The sequence below is a fragment of the Electrophorus electricus genome, chromosome 11 (assembly GCF_041902795.1).
Source record: "Electrophorus electricus isolate QZ-2024a chromosome 11, ASM4190279v1, whole genome shotgun sequence".
Taxonomy (NCBI): Eukaryota; Metazoa; Chordata; class Actinopteri; order Gymnotiformes; family Gymnotidae; genus Electrophorus; species Electrophorus electricus.
Window position 1 is genome coordinate 9555001 of NC_137507.1, and position 27806 is coordinate 9582806.

General features: G+C 46.8%; 1 protein-coding gene across 7 annotated transcripts in view; it reads left to right on the forward strand.

The window, feature by feature from the left end:
* The window catches only part of tmtc1 (transmembrane O-mannosyltransferase targeting cadherins 1), a 35226-nt gene extending 7788 nt beyond the window's left edge, over window positions 1-27438 (forward strand). For 3 of the 7 annotated variants that reach the window (XM_035528015.2, XM_027021280.3, XM_027021279.3), the window contains 19 exons: window positions 2803-2876; window positions 3552-3728; window positions 7882-7963; window positions 8133-8236; window positions 8611-8689; window positions 8766-8876; window positions 12823-12944; window positions 16436-16603; window positions 16823-16936; window positions 21651-21794; window positions 21919-22027; window positions 22590-22631; window positions 22733-22835; window positions 23314-23449; window positions 23578-23722; window positions 24229-24366; window positions 25020-25142; window positions 25812-25889; window positions 26271-27438. In XM_035528015.2, coding sequence (XP_035383908.1) covers window positions 2803-2876; window positions 3552-3728; window positions 7882-7963; window positions 8133-8236; window positions 8611-8689; window positions 8766-8876; window positions 12823-12944; window positions 16436-16603; window positions 16823-16936; window positions 21651-21794; window positions 21919-22027; window positions 22590-22631; window positions 22733-22835; window positions 23314-23449; window positions 23578-23722; window positions 24229-24366; window positions 25020-25142; window positions 25812-25889; window positions 26271-26393 — 2172 coding nt within the window. In that variant the 3' untranslated portion in view covers window positions 26394-27438. The remainder of the gene's footprint in view (window positions 1-2802; window positions 2877-3551; window positions 3729-7881; window positions 7964-8132; window positions 8237-8610; window positions 8690-8765; window positions 8877-12822; window positions 12945-16435; window positions 16604-16822; window positions 16937-21650; window positions 21795-21918; window positions 22028-22589; window positions 22632-22732; window positions 22836-23313; window positions 23450-23577; window positions 23723-24228; window positions 24367-25019; window positions 25143-25811; window positions 25890-26270) is intronic. The other 4 variants (XR_014125746.1, XM_035528016.2, XM_035528018.2 and 1 more) reach the window with 4 other exon arrangements.
* The last annotated feature ends 368 nt before the right edge of the window (window positions 27439-27806 follow it).

The following is a 27806-nucleotide window of genomic DNA, read 5'->3' on the forward strand; positions in this document are numbered from 1 at the left end:
GGGGAGCCAGATTTAAAACGCACAGCACTTACTGAGAGCAGTTAGCAGTGCATTAGGAGCTATCCGACTGGAAATGAAGAAAAGGTTTTTTCCATGGACTCTTGAGCCACTTCCCCTATCAATTCAGTTCATAAAAGCAGGGATCATGGAGGGGTTTCTGGTCAGTCTCGAGTCTTGGCTCTGTGCAGAGTTGCTTTGTTGGCCAGTTCCGCTGTTCTGTGAACATTATACAATTGGCCTGCACAATGTATCATTTGTTAATTATTGCACCATTGACCTTACTGCAATCTCGCAATATTAAATGAGCCTTCTGACAGATCACTGCTTTTCTGTCCGTGCTAGAAGCATCCTACTGAAACTCGGATGTTCTCGCCGTCTTTTGCTGATGTATCAAATGTTCTGTTGAACATCTGCTGATTTTTTTTTTCTTTGATGGTTCTCCACAATCCAATAAATATACACAAGTTAGATTGAAATAATGCAGGCCAGTCTTTAGCTAGAGTTCATAGTCGCTATATTTTATGAAAAATAAAAATATTTTAAAAACTATCAGGAATATAATCGCACTGTGGTATTTTGGCTGCATCAAGCACCCCAGTGCCCCCGAGTCATATTTCGCTACTGATTAGACAGCCTCAGAGGAGTAGAAGGAAGTGACACCAGCAGCTGGGGACTTTAAACACAAAATGCTCCCGATAGAGTTAGACTGACGCAGACCTGAGCTTTTCTGGGTAATGGCGTGTTCCTTTAAGGTTACGGGCTGGCTTTGAAACAGGATGACTGCTATATGCAGAGCACGGAGTGTGTAAGCAATAGTGTGCAGCTGGGTGTGTGGGTGTGTGTGTGTGTGTGTGTAGAGGCTGATGACTTTAAACACAAAATGCTCCCGATAGATTTAGACTGACGCAGACCTGAGCTTTTCTGGGTAATGGCGTGTTCCTTTTAAGGTAACGGGCTGGCTTTGAAACAGGATGACTGCTGTATGCAGAGCACGGAGTGTGTAAGCAATAGTGTGCAGCATGTTTGTGTGTGTGTGTGTGTGTGTGTGTGTGTGTGTGTGTTTGCTCTCACGATGAGTGTGTGTTGTATTCAGGCTGCAGATTCGAGCAGCTTCAGAGTCTTTGCATGCCAGGAGTGGAGAGGGGTTAGAATCGTTTAAACCTAAAGCCTGAGTGAGAACTGTGTGTGTCTGTGTGTGTGTGTGCGTGTGTGTGTGTGTGTGTGTGTGTGTGTGTGCGTGTGTGTGTGTGTGTGTCTGTGTGTGTGTGTCTGTGTGTGTGTGTGTGCGTGTGCGTGTGTGTGTGTGTGTGTGTGTGTGTGTGTGCGTGTGCGCGCACGCACTCGTGCGCTGCCTTTCTTCGAGAGACCCTTCTTCAGCCTTTGCTTCGTTTTCAAATTCTGAGGTAAGCTGTCAGAGGAAGTGGAGTAGTGTGGAAGGCATGGCTATTTCCTACTGCTAGGAAATGTGGGATGCTCAAGGACAGTGGAAAGTTGCGCGAGATAAATGCACTTCGATTCTGGGTTATAGAGTTTAGAGTGAAGAGGTCTGTGTGCATCTCTTGTACATTTTTAATAGGGATGCAGCTTCCAGCAAAAATGACACACGAAAAAGTACTTTTCCAGCATGCAGTTCCAATTACTCTTTCTCTGGTGTTTACTCTGGCATAGAATGAAAGCTAAATGGTGCAATCAAACACTCGCACTTGATGAGGACCAAATTACTTGCATCAGTCTCCCAACAGGCAATCACATTTAGAAGAATAGTTCCAAACAGAAGGGCGTGGCTAACTGAATGCACGGCGAAGCAGTTAGCTTGATCTCGCTAACATAATTGATCCCATTCACGTTTAGCGCCATTAGCACGGGAGTTTGGGCTGTTCCTTTAAGGTCATGGGCTAGTTTGGAATCAGGATGACAGCTACCTGCAGGGCTCACGGTGTTTAAGCAGTAGTGCACAGCAGGCCTTTCTCTGCGGGGTGTGCGTGTGCGTGTGTGTGTGTGAGAGAGAGACCAAGCGTGTGGAATTCAGATGGTGGGGGGATGGGCTTCAGAGCCCTCCAGATGTGGAGAGTGTATTTTGGAAGGGTTTAAACGCCAGTCCCTGCCGCAGGGACGAGGGAGTGAAATGTTACGTGAAACTAGAAGGGAGTGGAGGAGAGGCAGTCTCTCCCTCGTTTACTCGACGGGTTATGTAGTCATTCATCTTCTCATTCTTTCCTCATCCCTCTTTTTCGTCTCTCTTATGTCCGTCACACGAGTCAGCCTTAAGCCGTCCACAGTCCGCACGCCCGCGGGAGAGCACGCATCTGTCTGGTCCTTTTTGACTTCTACCTCAGGACTGTTTGCCCCAGTGGGGGAGGGACCAGCTCACGCTTGGATTCGTGACTGCCCCGGTCACCTTCGCTGGAGTATTTCCCAATCCCCGCTCTTATCCGGCTCGCGTTCCCTTACCCGCCACCTCAAGAGGGGCAGTCTGATGTTCCTTGAAGATCTTAAAATTAGAGAAACTTTATAATGACCTATTTCACAAAGGCTTAACCGACACGGCTCACTTATAGTTGGGGGCAGTGACATAAATCCACCCTGAATGAGGAGGCAGAATATCTTCATTTCCTTTGTCACTGGGTGTTTTGGAAGGTTGATCAAAGTAATTCCCATTTGCTTTGTGTGTCAGATTTTCCCATCTATCACTGTGTTTAGTTTGGCATTCCGCCACCTTAAAATTGCTTACCTGGTAAAATACGCATGTTGCACAAGCTTGTTGTTTGTGTGTGTGTGTGTGTGTGTGTGTGTGTGTCACAGGTGTCTGGAATCGTTGGGAGAGCGGATGTGTTGGCCAGCATGTTGTTCCTCCTGGCCTTTCTTTCCTATATTAGGTGAGATTATTCACTCTTTTGCTTCTATATTATGTGAGATTATCCACTCTTCCTCTCCTATGTTAAGTGAGATTATTCACTCTTTCTCTACTATATTATGTGAGATTATCCACTCTTCCTCTCCTATGTTAAGTGAGATTATTCACTCTTTCTCTACTATATTATGTGATTATCCACTCTTCCTCTCTTATGTTAAGTGAGATTGTTCACTCTTTCTCTACTATATTATGTGATTATCCACTCTTCCTCTCTTATGTTAAGTGAGATTGTTCACTCTTTCTCTACTATATTATGTGAGGTTATCCACTCTTCCTCTCCTATGTTAAGTGAGATTGTTCACTCTTTCTCTACTATATTATGTGAGATTATCCACTCTTCCTCTCCTATGTTAAGTGAGATTGTTCACTCTTTCTCTACTATATTATGTGAGATTATCCACTCTTCCTCTACTATATTATGTGAGATTATTCACTCTTTTGCTTCTATATTAGGTGATATTAGTCACACTTTCTCTCCTTATGCACCTCTCGTCATCTCACTCCTTCCCTGCTCTCACTCCCATAGCCCACGAGCTGCTCCCAGACTTCTGCCTTCATTTTAGAGCAAACATCCAGGCAACCTGGGAGAGAATGCTTTCTTCCAGTCTGTGTGTGTGTGTGTGTGTCTCCCTTGCAGGAGTGTGCCAGCATGCGGTACAGCAGACTTGCTCCCCTCAACCACATCTCCATGCTTTTTGATGCTGTCTCTGTTCCTGGGCACCTGTGCCATGCTGGTCAAAGAGACGGGCGTCACCGTCTTTGGAGTGTGTGTCCTCTACGACGGCCTGGTCCTATGTCACAAGCCACTTTACCCGTATGTATGTGTGTATTTTTCTGTGTGTATGTGTGTGTGTATGCGCGTCTGAATTTGTTTACAGTTTGTTACCATGCAAAGGTTTAAACTGGCATTAATGGTGTCACATGGCGAGACCTTGATGTTGCCCAGGCTTCTTTCTGATGGGTAGTGCGGGGGCGTTTGTGTCTCTCAGCGGGCGCCGCAGTAATGCTTCCCAGGTCAGGCGTGAAAGCTGTGTTCTCATGCTGAGTCGCACATTAGAGACCAATCCATTCAGCACAGTCATAGAGAAGCCAAACCCTGCACTGCAGTAGGACTGTGCTCAGCAGCTGATGTGTGTTTAAAAATATGACCACATGACACAACCTCTCCTTGACATTCCCCGCCGTCTTGATGGGTCGTTTTGAAATGGAGCTGAACTTCCAGATAGGGTGCCGCTACAGAATGTGTGTTTTGGAGTTGAATGTGTGTGTTTTGGAGTTAGTGGTGCCTGTGTGAAACCCCCACGAGTGTCATTAACGTCTCTCTAGAATGGGGCAGATTGGACTGGAATGTTTATGGAGAATCCCACTGAAGGGCTTAGCGGAGCAATCGGCCATATGCTTTCAATGCTACTCCTGCCTGGGAGGGCCAAGGAATTACCACCCACCCTCAGTCAAAGAAACCCAAACACTAATAGTAGCGATACCAGACATCAGATAGCAGAGATACAGAGCCTTTTATGTTGTTGTATAGAATAGTAATAGAAGTTATAGTGTTATTACTATTATTGGTGGCAGTTGTGTTGTTGTCTATAATATCTTTTGTATAACATGTTCGTTTCTTCATCAAAGCTTTGGCAATACAAATGTGAATATTTGTCATGCCAATAAAGCACAATTGAACTGAGAGAACGAGACAGAGCGAGAAAGAGAGACATTTGGGAGGCATAGCGAGAGAGAGGCAGGCAGTGGTCGATTGCCTCGCCGTTGAAGAATGAGATCATTTTCCTGAATATGGGATGATAACTGTCCAAAGCCACGTTGTGGTTTGATCAGGCTAGGTAACGGCCGAACCTGTCTTAGGCATGAGATCTGATCTACATTAATTCGTTGCAGAACCCGGCCAGACTGCTCAGATCACTGCGTTCAGGACAGATGGAAAAACGTGATGTTTTGAGAAAAATAGGAAAGAAAGCATCTAGTCACTTAGAAGAAAAAAGCAAAAAACAGAGTACTTCTCGCCTGTTTTGTGTAAGAGCTGCCAAGAAGTGTATCTGCTTCTAAAGCCAAGAGATCAATAATATTCTAAAGGTCAGACACGGTGCTGCATCCATACTGGAGAAGCGAAACTCACTTTAAAGTTCCCAATCAGTATTCTACAGTCTGCCTGTTCTTTGATATTCTGATTCAGCCAGCTGCCTCTTCCCAAAGCGTTGTCTTCCTTTGACGTTTTCATATTCATATTCAGCCAGCTGTCTCTTCCCAAATGTTGTCTTAAGACCATAAGTTTCGCTAACTTCTCTTTGAGAGCAACCCCCCCCCGAAAAGGTTCTTAAGTATTTATATCTAGTTAAATGCATGTTATGAGGCACAATTAGCACAATATTGGAGTTGTCCCTAAAGAAAGTCTCTTGTTAGCAGCTTTGATATTCTTGAGGCTAATTGGATGGTAGCAAACAAATGACAGCCACAAATGTGGCCAGTGATCAGTGCAGAGGGCTCACTGTTGAAGCGCAGGTGAGGGCTCGCTCACGTGAAGCAGTCTGCTCCCTGACACTGTAATGTGCAAAGACAGTCCAGCAGGCGAAGCAGCTATGCCTCTCTTTCCTCTGCTCCTCTCGTCAACTTCCAGCACCTCTCCCTCTGTGTCTCCCTCTGTGTCTCCCTCTGTGTCTCTCTCCATCTTTCAAAATCGTTTGATTCTGATTGCTCCCAGATACTTGACATGTGAGTTGTTTTCTCGCGGGCTGAAGTCTCACTGATTGTGTGTGAAGCTGGAGTGAGTGTGACTCGAATATTAGGGAAGGACTACCCATAATCCTCCAGATTCTCTAGACATGTTTATTACAGTATTTCATTCATTCTGTTTGGGAACATCCTCTTCTGGCCATGTGCAGAGCTATGGTTCAGATAAAAAGAAAACAAGTATTCAGACTTGCTAAGAAGAATGTGTATTGACACTTTTTACACACACACTCTCTCACACACACACACCCAGACCCCCCACCATACCTGAGCTTCTGCTGGGTCTACAGAGTTTGTTGCTCCTGATGGACACGAACTCAGTTCCGGCAGGGAGAGGTTTACTAGTTTTACCTGGTTAATTCCGAGTGTCTTGTTGCCTGTGTTAATGGAGACTGGCCTTCCGACAGCTCAAAGCCGGCTACTCTTAGGAGCCCAAAGTAACCGCTAGCAGAAGCTGCAGCAGCGTCAGAGGTAAGCCTGCGTAAGCCGAATAAAAAGCCAACAGTGCCTGTGTTCTGGGCCTGGATGTCTGCCCCATGAGTTATGGCTGATGTGTTTATAATGGTCCTCTGGGAGTTTGAATCAGATCTTCCAGTGGGGCACATTCAGAGGCTGTCCAGCAGATCAGCTAAATGTCCACTTGATGGTTAACAGAGCCATGAGATTTAAGATACAATATAGCACAAATGGCCAAAAATAAGCATTACATTATACAACATGGTGTACAAATATTTGTGTATTCAATAATTGGGTTTTTAATCAACCCAGCTACTAGTTTAGGGAACTTTTTAAATTACTGCTGTACTTTCAGTTTCATCATTTAGTTTCTTTTTTTAAATTTAATTTTAGAATTTACTTTTTGTTCCACCACTAGGACCTCAATATGTCAGTTACCTAAATGACCTCATCATCATCAGAGCCAAAGTGGAGTTGCATGGATGCAGTTACAGAAGCAAAACAGTGTGACATCACATACACACCCTTCCCTCACCCCACATTGCTGTGACACTATCTCTATTCACCCTGGGGAGGGTCCCCCCCCCCCCCACACACACACACACACAGGCGTGTGATGGACAGAAGGCATAATGACTGTGGGCAGCAGGTCTGTGTGTGTGATAAGTTAGATGGAGTGGCTGTGATGGGCAGTATTAATATTACATGCTTTCACCATCTCACCCCTCCCTGTTGCAATTTCATATCTTCTGCAATATTAACAAGGATCACTGTTGCACATGAATGTCCCCGAGTTCCTCTCACAGCTGTGCAGCTCACGCGCGTGCAGGACGTCCCTGCCGTGGACATGCGTGCAAGATGGCGTCCTGTAATCGCAGGGTATAGCCTGCTTACCCGCTGTGGTTCGTGTTCTCTTCAGGCTGTAAGGCACGACACGAACCAAACCATCAGCGTCCTGAAGATCAAATGCAGGATAATGATGCTGCCGTGTGTGTGTGTGTGTGTGTGTGTGTGTGAGTCTGCCTCTGTTTGTTTGGGTGGGCCATACACACCAGTTCCCACTGCTGTTCTGGACGCCCAGACAATCGCACAGGGCATCGTGTGTACTGTTCCAGACTTTAGAAGAGTGGACTCGTGCTGGCTGGTTCTCATCCTTTGCTTTTCACCTTGATCCCTGTGGGACTGAGTGAGAGACGATGGAAAGGGCAGAAAGGCGCAAGGCCGAGGTGGGGGCGCGGAGCGGAGGAACTGGGCAGTATTTTAGCTCAGTCCCTAGAGCGTAATAGCCCCGCCCCCACACACACAGTGATTAGAAGAAGCTCTCTCCTGTGAGTCAGTCTGATGGTAGATGGTAGTGTTGTGAATTATGAGATAGCTCCTCCTGCTTTCTCCCATTCACACTGCTTCTCGCATGCCAGCTGTCAGGCCACATTAATGTTCACTGTGAATGCCACGCCTTAAATACAAAACCGCATTTCCTGTGCTTGGGCTCGCCTCGTGTTGGTGGTTTCCGTGCGTGCGTGCGTGCGTCTGCATCTTCTCGTGTTTCTGTGGAGGTGTGCGAGCTATGAGGCTAGTGTGAAACGTAGTTACCAAATTAATGAAAGTTAAATTGGGCGTAAGAATGAACAGACAGATATCTACGGAACAATAATTGCTAATGAACGTTTCGATGAATTGCTCTGCTCACACAGAACTCATTAGCCGATTCTTTGGTGGGTTCGTTAAGACGCTGAGCATCCGTCTGCTCTTTTATTGCCCTGGTTTAGGCTTCTGTCACGGTGCAGGTGGAAGGAGCTTATCAGGATCTCTCAGCCCTTCATCAAACGAGCTTGTGTGGTCTCTGTATATGTAAGTGGGCTTCTCTTAATCTTGCCTGTCATACTCGCACGCTGACTGTTTTTGTGGGGGGTTTTCGTTGTTATTGAGCTTTCTCTCTGTGTGTGTGTGCGTGCGCGCGCGCGTGTGTGTGTGTGTGTGTGTGTGTGTGTGTGTGTGTGTGCGTATTTTTTATCTCTAGCTGCTGCTCATCTTGTCTGCTCGTTTGTGGCTCATGGGAGGCTCCATGCCTCTGTTCTCAGAACAGGACAACCCGGCATCCTTCTCCCCCTTTCTTCTCACCAGGCAAGACACACACACACACACACACACACACACACACACACACACACCACCCCCAGTCAGTCTAATGTACAATGTAAAACCCTCTCAATATCTCAAGCCCATGTGCGTATCCACTTACTTAAAATGTATGTCCTTGTACCACATTATCCAGTACCCATATTCTCATACATGCACCCATGCAGCACCCATGTTATTTTACAGCCATATCCAGAACTTGTATCATACATCATGCAGCCTTACCTGGAACTTCTATAGTCGTATGGCTTTAGCTACAACGGGTATGTTCATGTCGAGCACTAGACCCCATACGGGTTGATCTAGGAGCCACACCCTCATGCAGTTTAGTAACTCACATTGACTTGATCTTTCTTCAGGTTCCTGACCTACTGCTATCTCCTGGCCTTCAACGCTTGGCTTCTGCTGGCCCCTGTGATGCTCTGCTATGACTGGCAGGTAACACTACCTACACATGCGTGCTGTCGAGGGGCGGTCGTACATTCAGAGTGGCTCACAGCTGCTGTGGTTGCAGGTGGGCAGCATCCCTTTAGTGGAGTCTCTGTGGGATGCACGCAACATCGCCACCCTGGTGCTGGCACTGTGCATGCTCGCTCTCTGCCTGCACTGTGCGACATCGCTCCAGGTGAGTGGAAGTGTGTGTTTGTGTACGAATGTGCGTGTGTGTTTATATATAAACTCCAAGGACCACCTACATATGCACAGCTAATGGCTGGAAATATGCATGCTATGCTAGAGGAAATGGGATCTGCTCGGCATAAACGGAATGAATCCCTTCCAATCTTTCTGTCCCTGGACTCGTATTACCGAGCATCTCCATAATCACAGGGACTTGGACTATTCCACACACTTTCCACACCTGCCGGGAGGGAAAGCTGGAATTAATAGCCTGTCAAGGGTCTTGACGTCTGTGTTTATTCCCAGCCTGACTAGTGCAATAAGAGTCACTGCATTAAGGATTCAAAAGAAGTATGAATTGAAGGAGCATCTCGATAACAGTGCTGCGTCGCCGGCAGTTAGGCTGCATTAGTTTCCGTTTCTGAGGAAAAAGGGAAGCGAACGAAAGGCAGATGAGGCGTTAGCGCATTACGGATATTTGGCCTTGGCAAGCGCTGTTTTGTGGGGCTGTAAGAGACTTTCTCAGCTGTGGTTTTGGAGGCAAGTAGCACTGCCAGGTTCAGTGTATTCTCTGCTTCAGAAACCCTTGAGTCACAGAGGACTTGAGAGCTGGCCGAGCTGAGCTGGGTGTCCGTGCTCGGTGGGGCCTGGTGCATGGCTGGGGCTCGTAGGATCCGCAGGGAGCCACATGGTGGGTTGTAGGTGTGATGCACGTTTGCGTTCTGCCTGGGGGGGGGAGTTTCTGAACAGTGATGGAGGAGTTGCTTGCTTTTGCAAAACTGTCAGCTGTGAGCTGCTCTCTAAACATTGTGCAACTGCTCTCTGTGTACGTGTGTGTGTGAGCTCAAATCTGATTTTTAAGGTACAGTTTTTCATTTGAAATTGTGGAGCATTCTAGGTAAGTGTTCTAGTTTAGAGTGTCTTCTAGTCTCTCAGGGCTCATATCCCCTGCCTCTGTCTCTCAGGGCTCATATCCCCTGCCTCTGTCTTTCGGGGCTCATATCCCCTGCCTCTGTCTCTCGGGGCTCATATCCCCTGCCTCTGTCTTTCGGGGCTCATATCCCCTGCCTTTGTCTTTCGGGGCTCATATCCCCTGCCTCTGTCTCTCGGGGCTCATATCCCCTGCCTCTGTCTCTCGGGGCTCATATCCCCTGCCTCTGTCTTTCGGGGCTCATATCCCCTGCCTCTGTCTCTCGGGGCTCATATCCCCTGCCTCTGTCTTTCTGGGCTCATATCCCCTGCCTCTGTCTCTCGGGGCTCATATCCCCTGCCTCTGTCTTTCGGGGCTCATATCCCCTGCCTCTGTCTCTCGGGGCTCATATCCCCTGCCTCTGTCTTTCGGGGCTCATATCCCCTGCCTCTGTCTCTCGGGGCTCATATCCCCTGCCTCTGTCTTTCGGGGCTCATATCCCCTGCCTCTGTCTCTCGGGGCTCATATCCCCTGCCTCTGTCTTTCGGGGCTCATATCCCCTGCCTCTGTCTCTCGGGGCTCATATCCCCTGCCTCTGTCTCTCGGGGCTCATATCCCCTGCCTCTGTCTCTCGGGGCTCATATCCCCTGCCTCTGTCTTTCGGGGCTCATATCCCCTGCCTCTGTCTCTCGGGGCTCATATCCCCTGCCTCTGTCTTTCTGGGCTCATATCCCCTGCCTCTGTCTCTCGGGGCTCATATCCCCTGCCTCTGTCTTTCGGGGCTCATATCCCCTGTCTCTGTCTCTCGGGGCTCATATCCCCTGCCTCTGTCTTTCGGGGCTCATATCCCCTGCCTCTGTCTCTCGGGGCTCATATCCCCTGCCTCTGTCTTTCTGGGCTCATATCCCCTGCCTCTGTCTTTCGGGGCTCATATCCCCTGCCTCTGTCTCTCGGGGCTCATATCCCCTGCCTCTGTCTTTCGGGGCTCATATCCCCTGCCTCTGTCTTTCGGGGCTCATATCTCCTGCCTCTGTCTCTCGGGGCTCATATCCCCTGCCTCTGTCTCTCGGGGCTCATATCCCCTGCTTGAATAATTCATAATGTGTGCCTGGGAGAGGCACTACGATGTCAGAAAGCTATCAGTGCATCTCTTTGTGTTTGTGTGTGTGTGTGTGTGCGTGTGTGCGAGTGTGTGTGTGAGAGTGTGTGTTTGTGTGTGTGTGTGTGTGCGTGTGCGCGAGTGTGTGTGTGAGAGTGTGTGAGAGTGAGTGTGAGAGAGAGAGAGAGAGAGAGAGACTTGTCACTAATTTCTTTTATACAGACATTAGGTTAGGAATTCATTTCAAGTTGTTTTCCATCGCTGGCAGAATCAGATTTCATATTCTGATCATAATTTAAATGCGATTGTTTCTTGATTCTGTCAGTGTCGTACGTAGCTAAAGGGAATTGCAAAATGACACACCAAAAAATTCTGTTTCATTTTCCCAGCAGGGAGATTGGAATTCTTACATTTGTACACACACACACACACACACACACACACACACACACACACACACACACACAAACACTTTTTATGGCGATGGGTAGATTTTTAATAGACTCTACAGGATAGGAGAGGCGATTGAAGCCAAAGTGAAAGGATTGGTTGGGAGGTGAGCAGGAGACTCTGAAGAAACTTCTAGAAGGAGCCTGGCACTCATCTGGCCTGCTGGCATTTTGGGCTGGACTGTAGATGACCTCTGCTTGTATTGCCATAGCAGCAGATGGTGTTTGGCACAGGCATGTTGATAATGTTATCCCCAGACCCTGTCATGGTCGTCCGTATGGCCTAGCACTACCCCGAGAATGCCACACACACCCCTTCCTCAGGCTTTAGGCGTGTGTGTGTGTGTGTGTTTGCCCTTTTCCTTTAGTATTTGTCATATTAATATGTTAGTGTGTGTGCATGCATGCAATTATATGAGCGTGATTGCACCATGCGTGTAACCAGCAGAGCCTGATTGGCTAAATAGGCGGGGTCTGATTCACTAAGCACATCCTCTGCACAGTCTTGCCTCGGCAGACCAGTCAGGTGCAGCCCTGCTGGAGTTCTGCCCCATTTTCTGAAACATCTCCCAGATTGTGACCCCAGATTTGTTCATGTGGGGTTAAAAACTAGCAGGAGCTCGTTGTTTCTGTCGGAATGAGATTAAGATAAAAGGTGTCCGCTTGCTCTTCCATGCATGTTGAGTAAAGTTCCTCAGCCCAGTCCTTAAACTCCACAAGACCACATGTCTTCCCTGTAGCTGAGCTGCTGGTTCACCTTTACCAGGTGTTGGGTGTTTTTAATGGCTTGATTCTGGTGTATTGGGGTACACTGAAAATGTTGACCAACCGTTCAGTCCCAAGAACTGTGCTGAGACTCCTTGCTTTAAGCCATGTCAGGAATGATGTACTCTATGACTCATCCATCCACATACAGCGCAGATGCCCACGTCCTGTCCTGGAGAACTGCCGTCCTGCAGAGTTATTTCCAACGCTCCTGGCTCTAATATCCAAAAGCTGCTGCAAGCGTTGATGAATGGGATAAGGTGTGAGAGCTTGGGGTTGGAACTAAACTCTGCAGGCCAGTAGATCTCCAGGAGCTGGACCTCCCTGATTTAGACACTTTAGCTGAGACCTTTCCCCAGTCAAGCACTTTTCTGTTTGCTGAGCCTCCAGGTCCCTCCTAGGTGGTAGGGCTTTCACACTCCTGAGACTTGAATGGTTTCTTCTCTATATTGTAGGGTTATAGTTTAGCATAATTAAGATCATGGTTATTATTGTTAACTAAGGTTAACTGTTGTGAAGTCCATTGTTTGTGTCTGTGCACGTGTGTGTGTGTGTGTGTGTGTGTGTGTGTGTGTGTGTGTGTGTGTGGACATAAGTTGTGATATGTTTCTACTGGTTAATTTTTCTATAAATTGGTTAACCCAACCCACCCCTCTCTCTCTCTCTCTCTCTCTCTCTCTCTCTCTCTCTCTCTCTCTCTCTCTGTCTCTCTCTCTCTCTCTCTCTCTAGAAGATGGAAGGCAGAGAGGTCTTGGTGGGGATATTGTTCCTGGTGTTCCCTTTCATCCCTGCCACTAATCTGTTCTTCCGAGTGGGATTTGTAGTGGCTGAGAGAGTCCTCTACATGCCCAGGTTTGTCTGCACGTGTAATTGTGTCTGTGTGTGTGTGTGTGTGTGTGTGTGAGTGTGAGAAACGTGATCTGTCACCTAACAATGTCCCTGAAACTGTCCTCTCTCCTCCCTCCATACCTGTATTGCTTTGCTCCCCTCTCCGCCATAACATCTCTGCACCAGCGGATGCCACCTGTTTTTTGTTGGGCTGTTTGTGCCTTCCTCGTCATGTCCTGTGCAGCCTGGCTACATGTGTGTATAGGTCTTATTTCGTCAAAGACTGTCCACGAAGTCCGGCTGTGTTCGAACTGTTGCCCTGTGGGAAATGGCTCTTGCTGCGTTTTAAAGCTTTTTTTTTCTCTCTTCCCTTTACAGCCCGTGCTGTGCCCTGCAGGGCGTTTGCTTCTTCCGTCTTGTGCTGCGTGAATTCGTGTGTTTTGTCCTCGTCCTTCCTCTGCTCCACCCCTGGGAGTGTGTGTGTTTTGCGTGCGTGTGTGTATGTGTGTATGTGTGGGTGGGTGCTAATCTCATTGGCTCTGATCATTGTGATGATCCTTAAACACAAACACACTCACAGTGTAGCATCTCCTTTCCAGCCTTTCTAATGATGGCCATGGCCTTGGTTTTATGCTGGTAGCAGAAGCCTGGCTAAATGAGTGCATCGGTGCACCTGTGTCAATTGACTCAGCTCCAGCAAACAACTCGCGTCAGCAAGAATGGTGATAGCATATTTAAATATTCTTTTTTTTTATGCAGACATTTATCGCTTGGGGAATTTAGCTCCACTGTGTAACTCTGCAAATCTCAGTGCAACTCTGAAAGACACTGCAGATGTTTTAGTAAGTATCTACAGGCCACATGCGTATAAAGGATGATTTTACGGACATTCTTTATTTAATACCCACTCATTTTGTTCACTCTGTCATAGCTGATACGTTTAATGTACACATTGACAACCCCAAGGACAATAACGCTAAGGGATGGTTTTCTTGGCGTATATGGGCATTTCAACCACGGTGTGAAATGTAGCTTCTTACAATTACTGCTGTACTTTCTTTTATAAGTGGCCTCCTCAGAATTCAAGACCAGATGTTTTTAAGAAAAGACTCACATGAAGATGATCACAAAGGAACTCACTTCATGGATAAAATGTCTGCCTTACCATGTACCGAAATCATTTGATATTCTACCAGTTGAATTAACCTCAAAAATGATCTATGTCATGAATGTAACTGCCGCCGTTATATCATTACATCATACAGGAAAAATGCTATGTGGGAAAATACTTAAGCAGTTCAACTCCATAAGAGAAAATGCCTCAGTTGAAATTAATTTTTTACACTAAAATCATAGACTGTAAAAAAATCATAGTCTATGACTAAAATCCATAATATAACTTTCAGCACTCTACAGACTTCTTTAAATCTAAAGCAGCTTACATATTTATTAGTATAACAGTATGTGCACACCCACAGAATCAAACACATGAACTTGGTGTTGTTAGCATCACACGTTACCTGAGTTACCTGGTGATTTACAAGACTATCAGACAGGCCTTTAGAACTTCTGTGTCCAGCAGTGAAGCGATACTCTCTCTTTCCTTCTGGAGATAACAAGATTAAAATATCGCTGTGGTTACAAAACTAAAAAAGTGAGCCCCACCAAATCATCTTCCTGCAGTCTCGACAGTTCCTGTTTTCCACAGGTGCTGTATAAATAAACCCGACTTGGATGTGCCTTGCCTTCCTAATGAGGCATTTTTGCTCAGGGGCTTTTTAATAGCCTTTGCTACTGTCAGGCTGGCGCTAAACAGTGCAATTAATGTAACTGTTCGCCCCATGCAGTCTGGGTACATACAGATCCCCATCAGTTACTAATCATTGTAGAGATCAGACCAGAGTGATGGTCACTCAGAATCAGAGGGCAGACACACACACACACACACACACACACACACACACAAAGTTCAATCAGCAGCTATAAAAGGAATACCAGCCCCTTCTGTCTCTCTCTGCTATGGGTGACTGCATATGTGTGCTAGATGAGAGCAGACAGCATTGGTAGTAATGACGGCACTGCTGGACCGTGCTGAAGGAGGCCAACATCATGGGTGAACACCAGGAGGCCTCGGAAGGAGGTGCTGAGCAGGACAGGGAGGCGACTCCTTCCAGATCCAGGTTTCCTGCAAATGAAATAGTGCTGGATTTATAGGGAACTGTGCGTTTAACTCGAATGCAGAACCGGAAGAACAAGCTCCAATGAGTCTGACCTTTGTGGAGCTGTTCCTCTCCCATCCTCTCCCCTCTCCTCTCCTCTCCTCTCCTGTCCTCTCTCCCCTCCTCTCTCTTCTCCTCTCCCCTCCTCTCCTCTCTCCCCTCCTCTCTCCTCTCCCCTCCTCTCCCCCCTTCCTCTCTCTCCTTTCCTCTCCTCTTTCCCCTCCTCTTCCTTCCTTTCCTCCTCTCCTCTCTCCCCTCCTCTCCCCTCCTTTCCTCTCTCCTCTGTCCTTTCCTCTCCTCTCCCCTCCTCTCCCCCCTTTCCTCTCTCCTCTCTCCTCTCCTCTCCTCTCTCCCCTCCTCTCCCCTCCTTTCCTCTCCTCTCCCCTCCTCTCCTCTCTCCTCTCTTCTCTCCCCTCCTTTCCTCCTCTCCTCTCCTCTCGTCTCCTCTCTCCTCTCATCCTCTCCTCTCCTCTCTCCCCTCCTCTCTCCTCTCCTCTCCCCTCCTTTCCTCTTCTCCTCTCTCCTCTCGTCTCCTCTCTCCTCTCCTCTCTCCTCTCCCCTTCTTTCCTCTCTCCTCTCCTCTCTCCCCTCCTCTCCTCTCTCCCCTCCTCTCTCCTCTCCTGTCCTCTCCCCTTCTTTCCTCTCTCCTCTCCTCTCCCCTCCTCTCCTCTCTCCCCTCCTCTCTCCTCTCCTCTCCTGTCCTTTTCTCTGGCTTCCTGCACTGGTGTGGAGTGTGTGAAAACAAGCAGTTTCCTGTTCTGGAAGGCCATTCTTCCCTCCTGTGCTTCTTATGTTCTTCACATATTTTGCAGGACTGGAAATGGACTTCACACTGTTGTGAAGCCTGCTTGTTATGCACACACCCATCACACACATCACACATGCATATCGGAGCTTTTAAGATCTTGGGTGTTTAAGTTTTACTCTTGTGAGTCATATTTGAATAGTGACATGTACTTGTGCAGAACAGACTCGCATGCTATTTGCGGAATGTGCTGCGTTGGCTGTGAAGACTGCTCTATTTCTGTCTGCAGACTAATGGGTACATGACCTCAGGCAAGATGCAGCTCCATCCAGGCCTTACGCATTCTGAAGTGTTTGAATCCCTACGCTGTCTGCAAACCGTTCTTTGGGCAAACGTGCATGAGAAGCATTTCATTTCCGCGCAGTGTGCTACCAGTGAGACGTGCCGACGACTGGAGCCAAACCACTTTACTTCCAGCTGAATTATCCCAATATTTGAATTCACCTTTTATCCAGTGAAGCTCTCTCTGTCTCCCTCTCTCCCTCCCCCAGTATGGGCTACTGTATTCTACTGGTGCATGGGCTGAACAGGCTGGGAGCACTGGTAGGCCGCTGGGGTGCGGCTGCTCTCACTGTCTCCATGCTGCTCCTGGTCCTCCTTTTCTCCTGGAAGACCGTGCAGCAGAACGAGATCTGGCTCTCCCGAGAGGCGCTCTTCAGGTGCGTGTGGGCGTGTGTGTGACACTGAAGTAGAGGCAGTGCGCTTTCTTTTACTGTCAGTTTTCTTTCTCTCTCAAGGTCAGCGTAGTACATTTGAGCTAGCACACGTGGGCGTAGGGAGAGAGCGAGCTTTGTGTTTGCTTTTTGTGTTTGACTGGAGTCTGGATGGTTCTCACTCCTCTTTTCTTCTTCTTCTTCTTCTCCTCCTCCTCCTCTCAGGTCTGGTATTCAAACGTTACCTCACAATGCTAAAGTTCACTACAACTATGCCAACTTCCTGAAGGACAGAGGTCAAAACGAAGAAGCCATTCACCACTATAAAACAGCCCTCAGGTCTGTGTGTGTGTGTGTGTGTGTGTGAGTGTGCGCCATTGTGTTTGTTTTCGGAAATACGAGTAAACCAGCAGAACAAGGGGAACTGTTCTGTGTCTTCCTGTTTTTCCATAGAACCACAGAGCCTTTTTCTTAATTATATGATGAAAATGGAAGTGGGGCTTCAGTGAGTGTGTTCTTCAGTGAGTGTGTTCTTCAGTGAATGTGTTCTTCAGTGAGTGTGTTCTTCAGTGAGTGTGTTCTTCAGTGAATGTGTTCTTCAGTGAGTGTGTTCTTCAGTGAATGTGTTCTTCAGTGAATGTGTTCTTCAGTGAGTGTGTTCTTCAGTGAATGTGTTCTTCAGTGAGCGTGTTCTTCAGTGAGTGTGTTCTTCAGTGAATGTCTTCTTCAGTGAATGTCTTCTTCAGTGAATGTGTCCTTCAGTGAATGTCTTCTTCAGTGAGTGTGTTCTTCAGTGAGTGTGTTCTTCTGTGAGTGTGTTCTTCAGTGAGTGTGTTCGTCAGTGAGTGTGTTCTTCTGTGAGTGTGTTCTTCAGTGAATGTGTTCTTCAGTGAGTGTCTTCTTCAGTGAGTGTGTTCTTCAGTGAATGTCTTCTTCAGTGAGTGTCTTCTTCAGTCAGTGTGTTCTTCAGTGTGTTCTTCAGTGAATGTCTTCTTCAGTGAATGTGTTCTTCAGTGAGTGTGTTCTTCAGTGAGTGTGTTCTTCAGTGAATGTGTTCTTCAGTGAGTGTGTTCTTCAGTGAATGTGTTCTTCAGTGAATGTGTTCTTCAGTGAGTGTGTTCTTCAGTGAATGTGTTCTTCAGTGAGCGTGTTCTTCAGTGAGTGTGTTCTTCAGTGAATGTCTTCTTCAGTGAATGTGTTCTTCAGTGAGTGTGTCCTTCAGTGAATGTCTTCTTCAGTGAGTGTGTTCTTCAGTGAGTGTGTTCTTCTGTGAGTGTGTTCTTCAGTGAGTGTGTTCGTCAGTGAGTGTGTTCTTCTGTGAGTGTGTTCTTCAGTGAATGTGTTCTTCAGTGAGTGTCTTCTTCAGTGAGTGTGTTCTTCAGTGAATGTCTTCTTCAGTGAGTGTCTTCTTCAGTGAATGTGTTCTTCAGTGAGTGTGTTCTTCAGTGAGTGTGTTCTTCAGTGAATGTGTTCTTCAGTGAGTGTGTTCTACAGTGAGTGTGTTCTTCAGTGAGTGTGTTCTTCAGTGAATGTGTTCTTCAGTGAGTGTGTTCTACAGTGAATGTGTTCTTCAGTGAGTGTGTTCTTCAGTGAATGTGTTCTTCAGTGAATGTGTTCTTCAGTGAGTGTGTTCTACAGTGAATGTGTTCTTCAGTGAGTGTGTTCTTCAGTGAATGTCTTCTTCAGTGAGTGTGTTCTTCAGTGAATGTGTTCTTCAGTGAGTGTGTTCGTCAGTGAGTGTGTTCTTCTGTGAGTGTGTTCTTCAGTGAATGTGTTCTTCAGTGAGTGTGTTCTTCAGTGAGTGTGTTCTTCAGTGAATGTGTTTTTCAGTGAATGTGTTCTTCAGTGAGTGTGTTCCTCAGTGAATGTGTTCTTCAGTGAATGTGTTCTTCAGTGAATGTGTTCTTCAGTGAATGTCTTCTTCAGTGAATGTCTTCTTCAGTGAGTGTGTTCTTCAGTGAATGTCTTCTTTAGTGAGTGTGTTGTTCAGTGAGTGTGTTCTTCAGTGAGTGTGTTCTTCAGTGAATGTGTTCTTCAGTGAGTGTGTTCTACAGTGAATGTGTTCTTCTGTGAGTGTGTTCTTCAATGAATGTGTTCTTCAGTGAGTGTGTTCTTCTGTGAGCGTGTTCTTCAGTGAGCGTGTTCTTCAGTGAGCGTGTTCTACTGTGAGTGTGTTCTTCGGTGAGTGTGTTCTTCGGTGAGTGTGTTCTTCTGTGAGCGTGTTCTTCAGTGAGCGTGTTCTTCAGTGAGCGTGTTCTTCTGTGAGCGTGTTCTTCAGTGAGCGTGTTCTTCAGTGAGTGTGTTCTTCAGTGAATGTCTTCTTCAGTGAGTGTGTTCTTCAGTGAGTGTGTTCTTCAGTGAATGTCTTCTTCAGTGAGTGTGTTCTTCAGTGAATGTGTTCTTCAGTGAGTGTGTTCGTCAGTGAGTGTGTTCTTCTGTGAGTGTGTTCTTCAGTGAATGTGTTCTTCAGTGAGTGTGTTCTTCAGTGAGTGTGTTCTTCAGTGAATGTGTTCTTCAGTGAATGTGTTCTTCACTGAGTGTGTTCCTCAGTGAATGTGTTCTTCAGTGAATGTGTTCTTCAGTGAGTGTGTTCTTCAGTGAATGTGTTCTTCAGTGAATGTCTTCTTCAGTGAGTGTCTTCTTCAGTGAGTGTGTTCTTCAGTGAGTGTGTTCTTCAGTGAGTGTGTTCTTCAGTGAATGTGTTTTTCAGTGAATGTGTTCTTCAGTGAATGTGTTCTTCAGTGAATGTCTTCTTCAGTGAATGTCTTCTTCAGTGAGTGTGTTCTTCAGTGAATGTCTTCTTTAGTGAATGTGTTCTTCAGTGAGTGTGTTGTTCAGTGAGTGTGTTCTTCAGTGAGTGTGTTCTTCAGTGAGTGTGTTCTTCAGTGAATGTGTTCTTCAGTGAATGTGTTCTTCAGTGAGTGTGTTCTACAGTGAATGTGTTCTTCAGTGAGTGTGTTCTTCAATGAATGTGTTCTTCAGTGAGTGTGTTCTTCTGTGAGCGTGTTCTTCAGTGAGCGTGTTCTTCAGTGAGCGTGTTCTACTGTGAGCGTGTTCTTCGGTGAGTGTGTTCTTCGGTGAGCGTGTTCTTCTGTGAGCGTGTTCTTCAGTGAGCGTGTTCTTCTGTGAGCGTGTTCTTCTGTGAGCGTGTTCTTCAGTGAGTGTGTTCTTCAGTGAATGTCTTCTTCAGTGAGTGTGTTCTTCAGTGAGTGTGTTCTTCAGTGAATGTCTTCTTCAGTGAGTGTGTTCTTCAGTGAATGTGTTCTTCAGTGAGTGTGTTCGTCAGTGAGTGTGTTCTTCTGTGAGTGTGTTCTTCAGTGAATGTGTTCTTCAGTGAGTGTGTTCTTCAGTGAGTGTGTTCTTCAGTGAATGTGTTCTTCAGTGAATGTGTTCTTCACTGAGTGTGTTCCTCAGTGAATGTGTTCTTCAGTGAATGTGTTCTTCAGTGAGTGTGTTCTTCAGTGAATGTGTTCTTCAGTGAATGTCTTCTTCAGTGAGTGTCTTCTTCAGTGAGTGTGTTCTTCAGTGAATGTCTTCTTCAGTGAGTGTCTTCTTCAGTCAGTGTGTTCTTCAGTGAGTGTGTTCTTCAGTGAATGTGTTCTTCAGTGAGTGTGTTCTTCTGTAAGTGTGTTCTTCAGTGAATGTGTTCTTCAGTAAGTGTGTTCTTCAGTGAGTGTGTTCTTCTGTGAGCGTGTTCTTCAGTGAGTGTGTTCTTCAGTGAGTGTGTTCTTCTGTGAGTGTGTTCTTCTGTGAGTGTGTCCTTCAGTGAATGTCTTCTTCAGTGAGTGTCTTCTTCAGTCAGTGTGTTCTTCAGTGAATGTCTTCTTCAGTGAGTGTCTTCTTCAGTCAGTGTGTTCTTCAGTGAGTGTGTTCTTCAGTGAATGTCTTCTTCAGTGAGTGTGTTCTTCTGTAAGTGTGTTCTTCAGTGAATGTGTTCTTCAGTGAGTGTGTTCGTCAGTGAGTGTGTTCTTCAGTGAATGTGTTCTTCTGTGAGTGTGTTCTTCTGTGAGTGTGTTCTTCAGTGAGCGTGTTCTTCTGTGAGCGTGTTCTTCAGTGAGCGTGTTCTTCAGTGAGTGTGTTCTTCTGTGAGTGTGTTCTTCTGTGAGTGTGTTCTTCAGTGAGTGTGTTCTTCTGTGAGTGTGTTCTTCTGTGAGCGTGTTCTTCAGTGAGCGTGTTCTTCTGTGAGTGTGTTCTTCAGTGAGTGTGTTCTTCAGTGAATGTGTTCTGTGAGTGTGTTCTTCTGTGAGTGTTCTTCAGTGAGTGTGTTCTGTGAGTGTGTTCTTCTGTGAGTGTTCTTCAGTGAGTGTGTTCTTCTGTGAGTGTGTTCTTCAGTGAGTGTGTTCTTCAGTGAGTGTGTTCTTCTGTGAGTGTGTTCTTCAGTGAGTGTGTTCTTCTGTGAGTGTGTTCTTCAGTGAGTGTGTTCTTCAGTGAGTGTGTTCTTCTGTGAGTGTGTTCTTCAGTGAGTGTGTTCTTCAGTGAGTGTGTTCTTCTGTGAGTGTGTTCTTCAGTGAGTGTGTTCTTCCTCTTCTTCCTGCGTTCTTTTCCCCTCTCCCCTCCTCTGTCTTTTATAAGTGTCCATGGTCCTATAGCCCGTCGCTATTCAAGCGGTGGGGTGAGTGTAATTTGACAACTCTAGTGGGAACTGATGATGTCTGGTTCCCACCGAGACTGGTGTTCTCTCTCCCAGCTGCTCTGTGGTTCCCGCCCTGAGACTGGTGTTCTCTCTCCCAGCTGCTCTGTGGTTCCCACCCTGAGACTGGTGTTCTCTCTCTGAGCTTTTGTGCAGCCTAATGAAGCCTCCACAGACCCTCCACTGTCATTGCCATTAGATTCAGAGCTACTGAAGCCAGACGTCTTTGTGCCATTAGACTTAGTCATCATTCTTTCATGCATTCTTTCTAACTTTTTTACTGTCTGTCTTCTACTTTCCTTTTTTTGCTTTGTCATCTCCATCTTTCTCTTTATTTCTCTCTCTCTCTCTCTCTCTCTGCCTCTCTCTCTCTCTCTCTCTCTCTCTCTCTCTCTCTCTCTCTCTGCCTCTCTCTGCCTGTAGGTTGTACCCTCGACACGCCAGTGCTATGAATAACCTGGGCACGCTGACTCATAGTGGCGAGGAGGCAGAACTTTACTACAGGAAGGCTCTCGACATCAACCCCCAACACAACCGAGCGCTCTTCAACCTGGGCAACCTTCTCAAGTAATGCACGCGCATACATCAGCCTGCATGCATGTGCATCAATGTAGCTTTTATTCTACTAACGATGTTGGTATTGATGGCGGCGGTGATGATGATGATGATGATGATGATGATGATGATGCAGGTCCCAGGGCAAAGAGGAAGAGGCCGAGGGAATACTCAAGGAGTCGATACGCTTTGGCCCGCAGTTTGCTGATGCCTACTCCAGCTTAGCCTCTCTCTACGCTGATCAGGTTGCACTCTCTCTCTCTCTCTCTCTTTCTCTCTCTCTCTCTCTCTCTCTCTCCCCACTCGGTCTGTCTCTCTATCACCCTGTATCACGCCTTCTTGTCCATATTAAGTCCCGTAGTGACCTCAGAGTGTCCTTTTTGTTTTCAGAGGGAAGCCCTTTTTAATGCTTTTAGTCAGGATCTAAGTTTTCTAAGTCTCTGCGTTTCCTTGCTGGTGTCTTTGATGAGGCTTCCACCACATGTTTTTATTTTCAGTTATCTTTATGGGTCAAAGCATTGCCAATTGATCCGTGTTGGAAAGGTTTGGGGAAAGCTAGGATCAGGGCGGTTCAGTGGGATGCAGACCCTGGACAGCTCTCAGAGGGTGAGGGGCTCTGGCACAGATATTTGCACCATTACGAATGGTGTTTTGACCTTTGCTGACATTCTTTGGTGACGCCTACATCTGCTTGAATGTGGATTGTTGTCTCTTAAACTGATGGTCTAAAATAAATTTTAAAACTCAGCTCTTTCTCTCTCTGTCTGTCTGTCTCTATCTGAAATCTGTCTCTCTTTCAACAATCAGTCTCTGTCTCTTCATCCGTCTTCTATGGACCACTTCTATAAGGTCAAAGTTTATGTATATTAAATTTTAGCAGAGTGGGGGTTTTATGGCGAAGAGATGCAATAATAAGCCGTTCTGACGCACACGATCGTATGTTGTTGCAGAAGCGGTTTGCTGAGGCCAGTGAGATCTACACTAAAGGCATTGAGAACTGCCCTGACAGTTCCGACCTGCACAACAACTACGGCGTCTTCCTGGTGGACACAGGTCAGAGACGCACCTCTCAAACCCGCCTGCAGCACCAGGGAGCGTGCGGGTCGGCCCCTCTTAACCCCCTCCGCTCAAACTGCGCTTGGAGCACAGCACTCAAATGCCAGACCTGCACTCCGGCTTCCACTGGGAGTTAACCAGCTGATGTAACCGAGTGCTCATCTTTTTCTCACCAGACTCTTTGTAAAGTGTGGATGGAAAATCCCGTCGTTCCAGGAACTGAAAGGCTGTGATTGGAGTACTTCTGTTGTAGGACGCGAATAAATGAATCTAGGTTACAAGATTTTGGACAGGATACTGAATTTGAAATGGGGATTGAAGCCCTGTCATTTACGATACGTTTTATTGCCGGTCAAATGTTTATATCACAGTAACCTTGAGTTCAAGTGGAATACATCTGGTTTTTATATAGTGAATTAAAGATCCTTTTCTAATGTCTTTTTTCTCTTTCTCTGACTGTCTCGTTCTCTTTCAGGCAATGGTGAGCAAGCAGCCATCCACTACCAACATGCCGTGCGGTTGAAGCCGTCTCACTACGTTGCCATGGTGAACCTGGCTCGGCTACTGCGCTCCTCGAACGAAAGTAACGAGGCAGAGCTTTGGTACAAACGGTACGCTGATAGCCTGCCCCACAGCACCGGGACACGCCCATGCCCGGGACACGCCCATGCCTGGGACACGCCCATGCCTGGGACACGCCCACCTATGAGCTTGCGTGTGCGTGTGTGGATGGATGCAGGGCATTGCAGGTGGTGCGGAAGGTGGATATTCTGACTCCTCTGGGGGCGCTGTACTACAACACAGGCCGCTACGAGGAAGCTCTGCGGGTCTACCAAGAAGCCGCCTCGCTGCAGCCGGACAATCCGGACGTCTCCCTGGCCCTGGTGAGCCGGCTCAGCCCCAGCCCCGCCCACCGCCGTCCTCACTGAGCCTTCGCTGTTTTACAGAGGCTCTTAATAGTGGTTACAAAAATGCCAGCATTGCTGCAGCACTGATGTTTGATTGACATCAGTTTAAAACTACCTTGTTTGAAAAAAATTTAATAGTGGTGTGTTATATAATAGTGGTGTGTGTTTGGACACAGAAATGGCCATTAGTGTGAAATCAGTCTGCATTGGGCTGCCGTTTAATGGTGAATTTGTCATAGTAGCTGATGTTGTCTGGTTCCTGCCCTGAGACTGGTGTTTGGAGCAGCCTAATGACGCCTCCCCAGACCCTCTACTGTCATTCCCAAAGCCAAAAGCCAAATGTCTTTGTTCTGTTTGGTATACAAAAGATAATCCTTTTCCTCCCCCCCCCCTCGCTCCCTCTCTCCCTCTCTCCCTCTCCCCCTCGCTCCCTCCCCCCCTCTCTCCCTCCCCCCCTCTCTCCCTCTCTCCCTCTCTCCCAGGCCCAGGTCCTGGCTATGGCAGGCCGTTCCATAGAAGCAGAGAAAATGACTCTGGGCATCATTTCCAGGAGCAGCAGCTGCATTGAGTGCTACCGCCTGCTGTCTGCCATCTATAGCAGGCAGGGGAACCACACAGAGGTGTGATTCACACACACACACACACACACACACACACACACACACACACACATATATACATACATACATACATACACATAACACATACACACACAAACACACACACACACACACACATACACACACACACACACACACACACATATATACATACATACATACATACATACACATAACACATACACACACACACACACACATACACACACACCTACATACATACACATAACACATACACACACACACACACACACACACACACACACACACACATACATACATACATACACATAACACATACATACACACACACACACGCACACATATACACACACACATTCACTTAAACACCTTGAATAAATGAATAATCCACTCAGTCTCAGCCATTTCCACCCCGTGCAGGGTTTATAGGTAATGAGGAGTGATTTCACTGCCTCATGGGGGAGTGCCCCCTTGCTAAGCCCTGGATGAATTGTGTGCCGCTTCTCTCTTCTCAATTCTTAATTCTTAAAATGGAACATTAAGCAGTAAATCGTTCAATTACCGACGACGTACTCACACAGACAAAAGAGAGGAGACCTTCCTAATGGAGTCAGACTCGAATGGAATGGAAGAGAAATGGTGTGTGTTCACGGGCTGGGTGGGTGTTTCAGGCGCTGGAGGCGTTGGATAAGGCCCTTCAGCAGAAGCCTGCAGACCCTGCTGTGAAGGCGGAGCTTCTCTTCTCCATGGGCAACCAACTCCGAGAGATGAATGAGCTTGACCGAGCCTTTGAGGTGCCTTCATCTCCTCCTCCTCTTCTCTCTCCCTCTCTCTCTCTCCCTCTCTCTCTGGCTATCTGTCTGTTGGGGGGGCGGGGGGTAACAGCCTCTTCAAACAGACATTCTCACCATGTCACCTTCTGACTCTAAAATAACCACACTCTCTTCCTACCTTGATGCTTGGCCACTTCCCCTTTAAGCAGAGCTCCCGCCATTGGGCGCCATTGAGTGCGCAACTGAGTGGCCTGTTTATGCCCCACCCAGCCCTGATCAGCTGTGGCTAGCCTGAGCTGGTAATCCCTGCTTGTTTCCTGTAGCTACAGCTCTCTCGGTGGCTCTTCTCTGTTCTCCTGGACGGGTTCCAGCTGTCCTGTGGCCCCTTGACTTCATCCAAGTTTAGCCTCAAAAGGCTGGTTTCAGGTTTAAAGCTTGTAAATGGAGCCATGTTTCATTCTGGACTCGAGACAAATGCGTTTACGAAGTGGGTTACTTTGTGCTATGATATAAACATTATAGGAGGCTTGGTTTATTAAACAGGTTTCCAGTGATGCCCTAAGTCATGAAGGGATTACATTTCCAAAAATTTGTTTAAAAAATTTTCCATCCTTAAATCTTTTCAGGTGTATTTTTTTGCATATGTGTGTTTTTACTGAGATTGAAGCAGTCATGTTTTTTCTTTCGCAGAGCTATAAACTTGCTGTTGCGCTGAAGCCAGATCAGTCCCAAGCCTGGATGAACATGGGGGGAATACAGCATATAAAGGTAGGAGCAGTGATGTCACTCTTGGAAAACACCATACTTGGACATTATGGGACACTTTCCAGCACACACATCACATCACAGCATGGCAGAGGCGGACAACCAGTGCTGTCTGTTCTTTAAAAAAAGACAAACTGCTTTGCTCCTGGACTGTGGTTAAGTTTTCCACTTTGCTCCTGGTCAGTGGTTAGGTTTCCACTTTGCTCCTGGACAGCGGTTAGGTTTCCACTTTGCTCCTGGACTGTGGTTAGGTTTACACTTTGCTCCTGGACAGCGGTTAGGTTTCCACTTTGGTTCTGGCACGAGAAGCTTTTCCCGCTCAGCCTGTTGCAAGTTGCCTACCCAGTCTGTTAAACATTCTGGCTTTTGCTGGAACTTTTTCAGGGAGACTACGCAGCAGCACGAGTCTACTACCAAAGAGCTCTCCTCCTGTCGCCGGGCTCCAGGCTGCTGAAGGAGAACCTGGCCAAGCTGGACAGGCTGGAGAAGAAACGGCAAGGCTCATGATCCGAGGGGGAGACTGGCGGACAGACCCGGATCCTGCAGGAGACCGCCAGAAGAATGGCGAGAGGGCTGATGAAGACTGTAGACGGGCTCAAGTGTCACTGCAGTATCTGTAAAAGGAGATCTTGGCCTAAGAGGGTCAGGAATGAGGATCAGCACTGTCGATGTAGGTCAGCATCAGTACCGCGGTAGACTGGGGTTGTATCGCGTATCATAGCATCGTTATGGGCTACGTTCAGTACCTTCAGTGCGGTCCAGCCTGTTTTAGCTTTATCTGATCTCAGATCAGAAGGTACCAGGTTTAAAAGGATGCTGTGCGTTCCAGTGGGATTAACCCCCTGTCCATTTATGCTGAGAAGCATCACACTTGAATTGATTAATCACTGTGCATATATGCAGAAGAGAGGACATGGGCGAGACCCAGGTGTCCAGCGAGCTGCGTCCCAGCCTGAGTACCGGAGACACCCTCCAAACGACCATCTTGGCGAGGGAGCTAGAGGAGGAATCACTTTCCCTCCCACTGTGTTCTGTGAACATGGCCTTCACCTCCACGTGTTTGATTGGGATCAGCAGGAGAGAAAGTGCTTTTGGATGTTGCTGTGCTGTGTGTATTATTTTCATGTGTGATTTTTGAGTGATTCTGAATAGTACATCAACTTTCTCAGCGATTAAAAAAATAAAATGACAGGGTCAATTTTCTGCAACAGGAATTCCCCACTCATGCTTTTCAGTTGAATTTGGAGGGGTTTTTTTACTTGTAAATCTTGTTTGTCCAGTGGACTAAAGGCATATTGCAATGGCCTGTGCAATGAACTGCATGTCCAACAATTCTTATTTTCCACAAGCTATAATGACAATTGTGTGTGTGAAGTGAAGATATCCTTCATATGCACAAGAATACTTATGTTAAGAATGTTATGATCATGTTTTTATTCATGATCTCTGTGTAATCCCCAGCAGTAACAGCAACAGCTTCATGTCGCTATAGAAACCAGTGTGTATTTATGTAACATTATTTAATTAAAAAAAATCTCACACGTACAACAAAGATTGATCCTTCTTTCTATGGATTATATTTCTTCTTTTCCAAAACCACCTTATAGTCAGAACTAAGAATGAATTACTCAGCATTGAGAGACTCATCTAGCAATAACGTTTGAATACATGCTTAGAAAACCAGATATTAATAAACATGGCTGACGGCCTAACCTAATGTAAACTACTGTTTGACCTAATTGAATCATTTACGGTTAAAGTTTATGTCCAAGCAAACGTCGGTAACAAACATTTGAAACATGCTTGATGTAATTCTCCCCCTCGGTAAAGAAATTCATGTACAGCGTCGCCTAAGAAGGTATTTTGCTGCCCCCCTGTGGAGAGAAGCGTAATCTTTTTATCATTAATTGTAAAGACGAC